The following is a 14,178-nucleotide window of genomic DNA, read 5'->3' as shown; positions in this document are numbered from 1 at the left end:
TGACACGATCATCGAAGGTTTGTATGGGTGACCTTGACCTCATGGACACTCATGAATTTTTGGATGGAATTCTTTGTGGAGGGGCTACCTGGTCCATACTGCATATTATATCCAAGTATTTGCTGTCACCATCAGCAGAATCATTAGTTAGCAGAAAGAAAACAAGGCGTATTCTATTCATGGTAACAATCCTTCATTTCTGAACCAAACAACTTGAAAATTTCCATTAAAGGGCGGCACAGTGGCTAGCACCGCTGCCTCACAACGCCGAGGACCCGGGTTTGATCCCGGCGCCAGGTCACTTTCCGTGTAGAGTTTGCACATTCTCCCCGTGTCCGAGTGGGTCTCACCCCCACAACTCAAAGATGTGCAGGGTAGGTGAATTGAGCACGCTAAATTGCCCCTTAATTGGGAACGAATTAATTGGGTATTTTTTTAATTCCATTAAACCAGTGGAAACTTTAGTTCATGTTCCTACAAGGTTGGCTCATGTCAAGTAGAAAAGATTCACTACAATCAGCTGGGATGATTCCAGTCATTGAATCTAATGTACAGTTCTGCAGAATTGCAATTCATACAGCTTGAGGTTTACACATTGATTGCAGGGTAGTTTTTATGTGAAATGTACTTAGTTGATCTGACTGTATTCTCCACAAATACCTAAATTGAACATGATAACCCAATAGTTAATTTAATGCCAAAGTATTAAACCAGAGTTTTGCACAATTTGACAACTTTTAACGGTAATTAGAAACATACTGGACTGCACCCAAAACCTGTCCAAGCCAGTAAAGAACAAATAAACAACATTAAAGATAGACACAGAAAGCTGAAAATTTGATTTCGCGGCACTTTCGGTCAAAGCAAGAAAGGCCAAAATAATGTTTCCTATTTGCTACTTGAAGAAGATCAGCATCTTTGTGAACAAGAACAGTTCAGTAAAAACAAATGTTACAACTGTCCACAGAGTGTCGACCAAGAGGCCACACTAGATTACATCTTAAATTTAAATTTAAAATAGGGACTGTACAAATTTCTAAACGATCGTGTTATTTTTTTTTTTTTAAATATGTTTTATTGAAATTTTTTTCCCAAACAACAGTTTTTCCCCTCTTACAAAGCAAACGCAACAATAATACAGAAATTTTTAACAATACACAAGTAACAAAACCCCTTTATCTTTGACCTAAACTAAACTAACCCCCCCCCCCTCCCCCTTCCCCCTGGGTTACTGCTGCTGGTCATCTGTCTTCCCTCTAACGTTCCCCTCGGTAGTCGAGAAATGGCTGCCACCGCCTGGTGAACCCTTGAGCCGATCCTCTCAGGGCAAACTTTATCTGCTCCAGTTTAATGAACCCCGCCATATCATTTACCCAGGCCTCCAGTCCGGGGGGTTTCGCCTCCTTCCACATGAGTAGGATCCTGCGCCGGGCTACTAGGGACGCAAAGGCCACAACGTCGGCCTCTTTCGCCTCCTGCACTCCCGGCTCTTCTGCAACTCCAAATAGAGCTAACCCCCAGCCTGGTTTGACCCGGGCCTTCACCACCCGCGAAATCACTCCCGTCACTCCCTTCCAATACCCTTCCAGTGCCGGGCACGGCCAAAACATATGTGCGTGGTTTGCCGGGCTCCCGCCACACCTCCCACATTTGTCCACCACTCCAAAGAACCTGGTCAATCTTGCAACGATTGTGTTATTAAACTAAAATTATAATGTATATTTCCACATGTACATGGACAAAGCAGCCTGCTCGATTGGTACCCCAGCCGCCATTTCCAATTCACTGCTGCCACTGTAGGTGGTGGAATGTGCATGTACCGTCTGCAAGATGTACTGCAGCAACTCAACAAAACCAAGAATGCCAAGGGTAGCAGATGCATGGAAATATCACCACCTGCAAGTTCCCTTCCAAGGCACACACCATCCTGACTTAGAACTATACGTATAAAGAGCAATTAAGGACAGAAAATAAATGCTGGCCGAGCCAGTGATGCCGACATCCCATGAAATAATAAAGTCACATACGTAATATTGTATTAACTAAATACCTCTCAAGAGTTCACAAATGCAGATGCATTAGTGGTCAATTGCCATAAACTGTATTATTTGGACAAGACATGCACTGAAGCAAGCAATGAGAGCCTATTTCAGAGAGGCAGCTTTAACTGTTGAAGCTTCTCACCTCCTGAACTGGGAATTGCTTCAAACATTTGCAGCTCGGAAGCTTTAAATACAAATTCTGAATTTACATAATTTAGCCAGAAATCAGATGGTGAGAAAAAAATTGTATTTGTACTTACACGTCCGGGGGATGAGAGTTACAAAACACAGAAGTGGATCTACATTGCTTATTACATATAACCGGTCCCTAACACACATTGAAGGACAGCATGGCAGCAGTTTGAAATAAGTGCCTGGAGTGCCAAGTCACTTCAGTCATGGGCACAATCTACTGGGCCTCACTGTGCCCCCTGTTCGAAGGACGCCTCTTCCAGGATCTACCCAACTCGCCACGCCTCGAAAGATCCAACCGGATCTCATGAGATGTTGCAATCTGGATCTTATCCGTTGTGGGCAGCATCAGTCTTTGGCAAATCTGCCTATTAGAGCGAATAGTACTACCTCCAGAGCCAGGACCTGGAAGCAATCCTTTTTCAGGTGTGCACAACCTCCAACAACTGCATGGAGTCACATTCCCGCATCTGCATTGCTCGGTCTCTCACCAACACACACTGGTTTTTGTACTCCAATGTCCAATGTCAAAATGCTAGCCTTCTCCACAAATTTCTCCTGAGACCTCCACTTCTGCTTCTGCAATGTTCGAAGAATCAAGATGCTGAACATGTTCTCTCGTCTTCTAACCTCTAATATCCTTTGAACCCTCCCTCTCTTTAGTGCTCGCGTAACAATACCTCCTCAAAACCCACCTCTTAAATCTTGCCTTTGTTCATTCCCTTCCATCAGGATCACTAATTTTTACCTCAGAATTTCAATGTATCAAAGTCAGTGTTTTTCTCATGTTGTTTAATCTGCCAGGTCAGCAGTGGACAGTAAATACAGGAAGAGATAAAAACAGAGTGAAATGTTGCACATTAGAGAGTAGATGGTGAGCAAGAAAAGCTGGGTTTGCAAAAACAAGTGGCATCAACTGTGGCATTCCACAAACATTTTTAATAAAATGTGGAAAGTAATGGAAATATGGATTTAAAACAGTAAATGCTGGAAGTACGTGTGTTAATTAGCATTCAGCAAGAGACACATTCTGATAAACTATAAACCTAAAATATCACAAGTTACAGATCTCCAAAAATCTGTCCTGGTCCACCCACGTCGACGCTACCACCAAGAAAGCACAACAGCGCCTATACTTCCTCAGGAAACTAAGGAAATTCGGCATGTCAATTCCACATTAACCCTTACCAACTTTTACAGATGCACCATAGAAAGCATCCTATCGGGCTGCATCACAGCCTGGTATGGCAACTGCTCGGCCCAGGACCGCAAGAAACTTCAGAGAGTCGTGAACACCGCCCAGTCCATCACACGAACCTGCCTCCCATCCATTGACTCCATCTACACCTCCCGCTGCCTGGGGAAAGCGGGCAGTATAATCAAAGATCCCTCCCACCCGGCTTACTCACTCTTCCAACTTCTTCCATCGGGCAGGAGATACAGGAGTCTGAGAACACGCACGAACAGACTCAAAAACAGCTTCTTCCCCACTGTCACCAGACTCCTAAATGACCCTCTTATGGACTGACCTCATTAACACTACACCCTGTATGCTTCATCCGATGCCGGTGCTTACGTAGTTACATTGTATATGTTGTGTTGCCCTATTATGTATTTTCTTTTATTCCCTTTTCTTCCCATGTACTTAATGATCTGTTGAGCTGCTCGCAGAAAAATACTTTTCACTGTACCCCAGTACACGTGACAATAAACAAATTCAATCCAATCCAATCCAAATCCTGATTGGCCTGGTGTAAATGTCCAAACTTTTTGATGAGACTTCTTAAAAACAGGCATAAAGATTGTTTAAAAAACGAAGAGCATTTTTGAAATTAAAATGAAGACTATTTAACATTTTTGATGTATTTGGTTTAACTGAGCTGAAGCTTCACTACCTATAGCTAACAACCTAAACTGGTACTAAATTGTAAGATAATCAAGTATAACAGTGTCTACATATTATCAACCTAAGAATCTGGGAACTCGGTCCGTGATGCCAGGTTATACATTTATAGGTGCTTTTATAATGGATTTAGTGGAGCTAGTTCCCAATGTACTGGTCTTGCAACAGAATAGTCAGAAAACCCAGTGCAAAATTGCTCGTCTGACCACAACAATGCCAAACCCTGCAACTGAATTTGAAATATGAAGATATTTAATTGAAGCAGTCAAAGGGGAGCTAGACTGGTATCGGAGTACCCAATTATTTCTCCCCCCCCCCCCTTATTAAGGGGCAATTTAGTGTTGCCAATTCACATAGAATCATAGAATTTACAGTGCAGGAGGTCCTTCAGCCCATCACGTCTGTACTGGCCCTTGGAAAGAGCACCCCTACTTAAGCCCACACCTCCACCCTACCACCGTAGCCAGTAACCCCACCTCACCTTTTTGGACACTATGGGGCAAATTAGCATGGCCAATCCACCCAACCCTCACATCTTTGGATTGTGGGAGGAAACTGGAGCACCCGAAGGAAACCCACGCAGACACAGTGAGAACGTGTGGACTCCGCACAGTCATAGACCCAAGAATCGAACCTGGGACCCTAGAGCTGTGAATCATAAATTCATAGAATCTTTACAGTGCAGGAGGCCATTCAGCCCATTGAGCCTGCACCGACCCTCTGAAAGAGAATTCCACCCAAACCCACTTCCCTGTCCTATTCCTATCACACTTTCATCTAACCCACACATCCCTGGGCACTAAGGGACAACTTATCATGGTCAATCCACTTAACCTGCACATCTTTGGAGCAAACCGGAGCACCCGGAGGAAACCCACACAGACACAGGGAGAAAGGGCAAACTTCACACAGATAGTCACCCGAGGCCTGAATTGATCCTGGGTCCTCAGCACCGTGAAACAGCAGTGCTAACCACTGCATCACCGTGCCACCCCTTAGACGGTTATCGGAAAAGAAAATATGCACGGTTATGGGAAGTATGAGATAATGGTGCTAAAGGGACTGCTCATTTTGAGAACCGTGAATGGCTTCCTTCTGTACTGTAACTAATCTGTGATTCTGTGAATTGGACTCTCAGATTAACACCAGCCAAATTAAACAGTATAAACTGCAATTAAAGGATAGAACATACTGCCTCAGAATTCATCTACGAGGACACAGCATCCTGCTGACCACCTCTACCCGGATAATTTTTCACTTTGTCAAGTCGATACCAATACTGCAGCTGCACCAAAACGCCTTGATTAAGTCTCGAGCACCAAGCTTTCAGCACTACAGCCAGGATGCTGTTAGGGCCCATAGCATTTGCTGTATCCACTATTCTTTGTTATCACACAGAGTGAACCAAATTAATTGAATATGCTTGTGATGCTAGGGACCTTAGAAGGAGGCCGAATGGATCATGCAATCTGGATTTGTGGCTGAAGATGGTTGTAAATGATTCAGTATGGTCTTCTGAACTCAGCTGCTGGTCTCTGCCATCACAGAGATGGGGATGATCATGGAGCTTCTTCCTCCTGGTTGGTAAATTGTCCACAACTAGTAACAATTGTATGGGACATGACTGCAGTTTTGATCTGATCCGTTATTATGGGGTTGGCTACCTTGGCTATAACACACTGCTTCTGCTGTTCAGCAGAAGTGTAGTCCTGTGTTGTAGGACATTCAGGTATAGCAAGTGGATCAGAATACAAACAGACCTTTAATAAAAGTAACTTACTACGAATGCTGGAATCTGAAACCAAAGAGAAAACCAAAAAACCCTTTGTCAAAGCTCTCATCTGGACTCGAAACATTAGCTCTTTTCTCTCCCGACAGATGCTGCCAGACCTGCTGAGATTTTCCAGCATTTTCTCTTTGGTTACAAACAGACCTTTATTGTAAGGGCGATGCAGTATAAAAGTAGGGAAGTCTTGCTATAACTAAACAGGATGTTGATGAGACCACACCAGGTCTATACTCAGTGGAATATCGAAGAATGAGAGATGATTCTATTCAAACATGAGAATCTGAGGAGCCTTGACGGGGTAGATGCTGAAAGGATGCTCCCCCCGTGGGGGAATCTAGAATGGAGAGTACAGTTTAAAAATAAAGGATCTCACAAAATGGAGATTAAAAAGAATTTCCTCTCTCAGAAGATTGTTCATTTTTCCACCCCAGAGAACAGTGGAGGCTGGGTTATTGAAAATATTCAAAGTTGAATCAGGCAGATTTTTGATGTCCAGGGGAATCAGGAAAGTGGGAGTCGAGACTATCAAATTAGCCATGATCTTATTGAATAGAAGAGTGGTTCGAGGGTCCAAATAGTCTACTCCTTGACCTGTTTCTCATAGTCTTATGAATTCTAATAACAATCTAGCAGTTTCATAGTCATCAAGACTGAGGCTTACTCTAGATTTACTTAATTAACAAAGTTAAATTTCCAAGTTGCAGTAATGGGATTCAAACTGATGTCTTTAGATCATCCAGTAAAATAATCACTATGCTACCAGAGTAGATGGAGAAGGCAAAATAAGCATCCTGAATGTTTTTGTCAATTGTTTCTCTTTGGGGAAAAAATGGTTTGTTTGTTGAAATAAAAAATATTTGTAAAAAAAATAGGAAGCGACGTGCACAATCCTAGAATTTGCATCACAGCAAAGTCAGGGCATATTCAAATGTCTTCAATTCACTTACAGACAATCTCATGCAAATACCACAAGAATTACAAGATTAACTCACAAAAGGAAACAATGAACTGTCTCAAATCACACAGGTATCAAACACACAATGTTTATTAAATAGACTGAACTAATACTCAGAACGATAAGGTGTGACCAAAGAACGAATTATAATCTTGACACAAAGGCTCTTTCAGGAATATAGTTCCAAGAGCAGAAATGACTCTTCATTACATTGCTCAAGTGACTAATTTTCAATTCCAAACATGTTGTTTATGGGATCTTCCTGTGTGCTGACAGGCAACCCCTCCAGGTCATTTTAAACAGTGATTAGACTTCATTAGTACTTGATTGGCTGTGAAGCACTATAGAATGTTCTGAGAATAAGAAAAGCACAGTACAGGTGCAAGTTTTTTCTTGTTCTGCTTGACCCCAATATTCCTGGGTGACACAAATAAAACAATTCAAATTGCCAGAGTTCACATTTATTAATGCTTTACACTGATTCCTGCTTCAAAGTGTTGAGACCAGATGAGAACTGAATTGCTACCTTCTATCGTTGAATATAAATGTTCTCCATGTCATCATTGGCAAGGGCCTGATTGAGGCAAGAATGCTGACCCAAGCAGCACATTAATCCTCGAACTGGGGGATGCTTATGCTTAAATTTGGACAAATTATTAAGATTAGGGGTTCCTGAATTTGGTCTCCTTACAGAATCAACATACTCAGATTAATAATCTCGGATGATCAACAACAAAATAAGTTTATTTAATCATTTAAAGGGCTGATATAACGGAGGTTCACATAAACCTGGAAGAAAAATAGCACCCATTTCTGTTACCAAGAATGTGCAGGTTAGGTTTAACAAAAAACCCTGCAGCTGGTTCCTACATTAAGTTGGATTATGGCATGTCTATATCTCAACCTAATTACGCATTCAATCCATAGCCCTGGAAACCTACATCTATATTAGGTCAGGATCGATATGCAGGGTTATAGGGATATGGCGGGCGAGTGGAGTGCTCTTTCGGAGGGTTCGTGCAGGCACGTCGGGCTGAAATGCCTCCTGTAGGGATTCTATATAAACTCATCATAAAACCCATCAATAATTAATGATCTATAGTTAACTGGAGCACAACGCCCCACAAGTCAATACCAACCGAGGTCACCATGCCTCAGTGCAGCTTGTTCATTTCTGTCACCTTTTAAATTTAAAATTAAAACTTGGAGCCCTACCAGCTATAAAATACAATTTGAACCATCAATCATTCATGAGAAACACAATTGCTCGGGTCATTCCTGTAGACAAATGGCAGCAATATGGAAATATATGAAGGGGGGCATCTAAAACATCAATCATTAAAATCCACCCATTTAGAATTCAAAAACAGACTTCATTATACTTGTAGATATATTCTAAATTGGCAGTGAAAAAAAAAGTGACTCTCTGGACAACTGGTTTCACCTCTTCCTACTTCTCCGCCCCTGCAAAAGGAGTCATGTCACGTTTTATTTCACAGTTCTTGATTTCACTTCTCAAAGGCCTAACATCAATCTTAAGATTGTTCCCCCTTGTTAGGGCTATTACAATTCCAGACCAGTCCCCAACAGTGGCTAGGATACTGGACCGAAACCCCAATATTTTAGTTTATTTTAAGACTGTGCAAAAAGAATGGTTCGCTCCAGGGGTGACTGCACGACAAAATAGGGCTTTGGTATTTCGAAAAGAAAACTTTATTATGAATACAATATTTAACTTTTAACTTGACACCCAAAAGAACAGCTTACAATTACCCCTGAACACAACAAGATTGGAGTCCAGTTACTAGTGGTGTACCACAAGGATCTGTTTTGGGGCCACTGCTGTTTGTCATTTTTATAAATGACCTGGAGGAGGGCGTAGGACGGGTGAGTAAATTTGCAGATGACACTAAAATCGGTGGCGTTGTGGACAGTGCGGAAGGATGTTACAAGTTACAGAGGGACATAGACAAGCTGCAGCGTTGGGCTGAGAAGTGGAAAATGGAGTTTAATGCAGAAAAGTGTGAGGTGAGTCATTTTGGAAGGATTAACAGGAAGACAGAGTACTGGGCTAATGGTAAGATTCTTGGCAGTGTGGATGAGCAGAGAGATCTCGGTGTCCATGTACATAGATCCCTGAAAGTTGCCACCCAGGTTAAGAGGGTTGTTAAGAAGGCGTACGGTGTGTTAGCTTTTATTGGTAGAGGGATTGAGTTTCGGAGCCATGAGGTCATGTTGCAGCCGCATTTGGAGTATTGCGTGCAATTCTGGTCGCCGCATTGTTGGAAGAATGTGGAAGCATTGGAAAGGGTGCAGAGGAGATTTACCAGAATGTTGCCTGGTATGGAAGGAAGATCTTATGAGGAAAGGCTGAGGGACTTGAGGCTGTTTTCGTTAGAGAGAAGAAGGTTAAGAGGTGACTTAATTGAGGCATACAAGATGATCAGAGGATTGGATAGGGTGGACAGTGAGAGCCTTTTTCCTCAGATGGTGATGTCTAGCACGAGGGGACGTAGCTTTAAATTGAGGGGAGATAGATATGAGACAGATGTCAGAGGTAGGTTCTTTACTCAGAGAGTAGTAAGGGCGTGGAATGCCCTGCCTGCAACAGTAGTGGACTCGCCAACACTAAGGGCATTCAAATGGTCATTGGATAGACATATGGACAAGAAGGGAATAGTGTAGATGGGCTTTAGAGTGGTTTCACAGGTCGGCGCAACATCGAGGGCCGAAGGGCCTGTACTGCACTGTAATGTTCTATGTTCTATACTGTTGTCCTTGGAGAGAAGATTTGATAGAGATTAAAATAATGAGGGGCTGGCCAGAGCAGATAGGGAGAAACTGTTCCGGTTCATAAAAGGATCACAAACGAGAGGGCACAGATTAGAAGTGATTTGCGAAAGAAGTAAATGTGATCGGAGAAAAAAAACTTTTTCATCTGAGTGGTTTAGGTCTCGAATGCACTGTCCAAGTGTGGTGGAGACTGATTCAATAGAGGCATTCAAGAGGGCATTAGATGCTTATTTGAATAGAAACAATGTGCAGGTTATGGAGAAAAAGCAGAGAGGGATGGGGGTGGGGGTGTCACTTAGTCAGATGCTCATTTGGAGGTTAATGCAGACATGATGGGTTGAAAGGTCTCCTTCTGCACCATAACAATTCTATGAATCTGTTACTCTGGACTTGCTGTCCACACCAGAAGAGATATAATCTCTACATCTCACGCTATCAAATCCTTTCACCAGTCCCAAATAAATTGCCCATTAATCATTTAATCTCAGGGGAATGAAAGTCATGTGTATGCAACCTGTGCTTACAATTTCTCCTTAAAAAGTCCTCCTTTAGTTCTAGCAATCCTTCACTGTGCCCACTCCAGGGCCAAGGTGTCCTTCTCGCCCAGAGCCAAATGCAAATACTTCAGCTCAGGCCTGACCAGGGCTCTGCGCAACTGACACATAACTTTATCTTTATGGTGGTTCCACCCTCGGAGATCACCAACATTACTTTAGTCTTTTCCTTTCTGTACACTGCATTTTAGTGATTTGTATTTCAAATTCCCTCTGATCTTCCAGTTTCCTGTCTCTTGTTATTACAAAAATATTCAAATATGTTTTTGCTGGATCCAAATGCACTGAGCGATAGAAAAAAATCCATCCCATCAGTTGTTAATAGTTTTCAAGTGTCTCCAAGTTTATTGAAGCATTACTTTGATGCCTGACTAGTTTAATATTGCAGATCTCAGTCACTTTGTCCATGTGTATGACTGGTTCATCACCCAAGAATTTATTTTCAAACATAAGAATTAACACATTTGCACTAAAAAAAATTCTATTGTTCAAAATTACAGAAATGGTTGTTGTACTTTGAGCTATAATCTCTTTTCTCAAGCTACTAATAGATTGCTTGGGTACCGAAAAAAGTCTCAAGCCATTTCAGAAGGAGGACAGATGTAGGGCCCAAGTGGAGAAGTTACAAAGGGGCCCGAGGGATGGGTTGAAGAAATGGGATTTGGGATTTCTGGCCCGAGGGATGGGTTGAAGAAATGGGATTTGGGATTTCTAAAAAGAGAGAAATAATGGTACATCAGGGTAGTTTAGAGGGAAAATGCAAGTGATTGCAAACCACAAAAAAGCAATGCCTGGTTTGTGTATTTTAACTTTCCTTCTCACATCTGTCAATGTGAGTTACCAACTCTCTGCAATAACCCTTAAATCAAATCTGCAGTGCTTACATGTAATTGTGCAGTTCTCTCAGGACTTCTCTAACCTTCATTGCATTACTGAAGTGTAATTACTTAAGGATATTATGATCTTAAGCTTTGATCAGATGCAACAAAATTCAACAGGCAAATTCGTACCAAACTCCAATTCTACTTAATTACTTTTTTGAGATTCAAGAATTAATCCCCTGATGGGCAGTACAGCTTGACTGGTCTCACAGAGTGCTTATTTCAAGTTTCTCCAAGTTTATTGAAGCATTGCTTTGATGCCCGACTAGTTTAATACTGCAGATCTCAGTCACTTTGTCCATGTGTATGGCTGGTTCATCACCCAAGAATTTATTTTCAAACATAATTTCTCCAAGGTTGTGCATTTACTTCTCCTGATCTTCAATGCACTGTACAGGTGGATTTAGTTAAGCAGGTTCAAGACATTGAAAAATTGTCAACAGCAGTTTACTGAGGTGCAAATAATATAACTGGCAATGGCCTTCCCCATAATAAACTCTATTGGCAACTGATGGGATGGAATGGAATGGTAATCTGAACTTTTTATAACAAACTGAATGTGTAAGCAACCAGGGTGGACATGTGTGAGCCTGACAATAATTCGATTAACTAGTTAGCAAAGCGAAACAAATCACCATTCAAAATGACTGCACTGTTTTTTCCAACAAGCATTTTATTTTCATTACTGATCGGTTTTGTGATTTTGAATGTAATTTTGTTAGGCACAGGTTGGACATAAGTTCCTGAAGACTTTGCTGCAGAGAGTAAGACACATGTTAATTATGGGGGTAGACAATGAAATTAACAGCGAACATGTATTGGTTAAGGCAACAGTCTAGTTCCCCTTACAACTTTCTGAAAATAAATGCCCGAGTATTTTTTTAAAAATTAGTTTTGAATGATAAATTCCTTGGTTGATTGGAGGAGATTTCAATTTTAAGTTTCAAGAAACCCACCCATCAATACGATCAGCAGATAATGGCACAATTGAAAATTCCAAGAATTCTACACCTTTTTTTTTTTTCAAATCATGGATGTAGAGCTAAAGAAATTGCGAGGGTTAGGAATTTTAAATTACTACCAAAACAAAGTTTAGATTACAATAAAAATAGAATAAAATGTTCCTCCTACCTTGAGAGCACAAAAAATGCAAGACTCTCCCATACATTTGTGAGTGGTCAACTGTCTGAAACTTCTTCGAAAAATATCAAGGTGCCAAAGGACCTTTGGAGAAATGTTTAAGTAAACAAGTTACTTAAATTGTTCCATGATTCAATCAATAACATTTTCACTATTCAAGTTTAGAGAAAACATAAACTGTTCAATACCTTAATTAAAAACAGAAGTCAAGTGTGAGAAGAGAATTCACTTTCACGTGAAATACATTTTGAGCTGCAACAGGAGGCGTGATTCTCCCAAAAGGGAACAAAGTCCCCTGACGAGCGCGTTTACCCATCTGTTTCCCGGCACTTGGGAGTGGCCGCACAGAGCCCCGTTTTGTACAGTGGAGAGCTCTGCTCACCAGAACTCCCCATTGTAGCGAGAAATAAGGATGCCATTTTTAAATGGCACCCCGATCACAGAGGCCCCCGAAGCAATCCCCAAGCTCCCACCCCAGCCCAAACGCACTATGGGAGACCACAAGCGCACGCAAAAAATGTCAGCCTGACTGTGCCCATGCCAGCTGGCAGGCATGAGTAGACCATTCACCGTGTCAACTCTGCTCCACCATTCAATGAGAACATTGCTGATCGTCTATCTCAATATCAATTTCCTGTGCTTTCCCCATAGCCCTTGATGTCATTAGTATCCAGAAATCTGCCAATTTCCGTCTTTAAAATGCTCAATGATTGAGCCTCACAAATCTCTGGGGAAGAGTATTCCAAAGATTCACCACCCGTGAAGAAATCCTTCCTCACCTCAATGTCAAATGGCCTGCCCCTTATTCTGAGACTGTGATCCCTGTTTCTAGGTGTACCAGCCACGGGAAACATTGTTTAGTCTGGATGACTCTTTGTCAAACCAATACAGAGTCATTCAGACTCAAAATATTAGCTCCATTCTCTCTTCACAGATGCTGTCAGACCTGCTGAGATTGTCCAGCATTCTCTGTTTTGTTTCAGATTCCAGCACCTGCAGTAATTTGCTTTTATGCATCCTCCCAGGGATTAGTCTGGTGAACCTCTATTGCACTCCCTCCATGTTAAGTATCATAGATTATCATAGAATTTACAGTGCAGAAGGAGGCCTTTCGGCCCATCGAGTCTGCACCGGCTCCTGGAAAGAGCACCCTACCCAAGAATATCCTTGCTGACGAAGGAGACCAAAACTGTACACAATATTCCAGTGCAATCTCATCAAGGCTCTAAACAATTTCAGCAAGCCATCGTTATTTATGTACTCCAATCCCCTTGCAATGAAGGCCAGCATACTATTTGGTCTCCTAATTCATTGTTCCATCTGCATGCTAGCTTTTAGCGACTCATGGCCACGGATTTTACAACTGAACTTGTCCACTTTGGAAGGAAACACAGAAATATAAAAATTAGAAGCAGGAGGCAGCCATTCAGCCCTTCGAGACTGTTCTGCCATTCAGCACAATGCTACAACACTGGGCTGGTGCGCGGTCATTTCCAGCCCCGCAGGCCCCGGAGTCCCAACATATGTGAATTCACCAATATTTTGTATGTTTTCATGAAATCTCCGTACCTTGACTCCTCCAATGAATTACAGACACCGGATTTGTATGGATAATATTTTTTTTAATTGTTTATTTATAACAACAAAGATACATGTAATGGCACAGATCAAACAACGATCTGCTAATCTAATTATTCCCCTAACCCCATCTCCCCTTGACACACGAGACAGGCAGTGGTGGGGGCAGGTGGGTAGGGAACGTTCAAAATAACAGGGATTAAACTGGGGGTGAGAAATGGATCTTTGCTGCTACGGTTGTAGTCTTGTTCATTGCCAATCTTACAAGAACGCCAAGTGTTGCAATCATTGATTGGTTTGGATCTTCTAATGGTTGCTTTCAATTAGAACATGCAGGCTGTAGAATTCTCT

At 41.9% G+C, this 14,178-nt stretch overlaps 1 protein-coding gene across 5 annotated transcripts in view; it reads right to left on the bottom strand.

Annotated features, from left to right (window-relative positions):
• LOC140403484 (ubiquitin carboxyl-terminal hydrolase 54-like) overlaps positions 1-14,178 on the bottom strand; it is a 166,936-nt gene that overhangs the window by 70,452 nt on the left and 82,306 nt on the right. For all 5 annotated transcript variants that reach the window (XM_072491391.1, XM_072491394.1, XM_072491395.1 and 2 more), the window contains exon 3: positions 12,241-12,333. In XM_072491391.1, coding sequence (XP_072347492.1) covers positions 12,241-12,333 — 93 coding nt within the window. The remainder of the gene's footprint in view (positions 1-12,240; positions 12,334-14,178) is intronic.

This window comes from Scyliorhinus torazame, chromosome 28 (assembly GCF_047496885.1).
Source record: "Scyliorhinus torazame isolate Kashiwa2021f chromosome 28, sScyTor2.1, whole genome shotgun sequence".
Lineage (NCBI taxonomy): Eukaryota > Metazoa > Chordata > Chondrichthyes > Carcharhiniformes > Scyliorhinidae > Scyliorhinus > Scyliorhinus torazame.
Note: the sequence above shows the minus strand (reverse complement) of the source record. Positions and strands in the feature narration are given on the sequence as shown.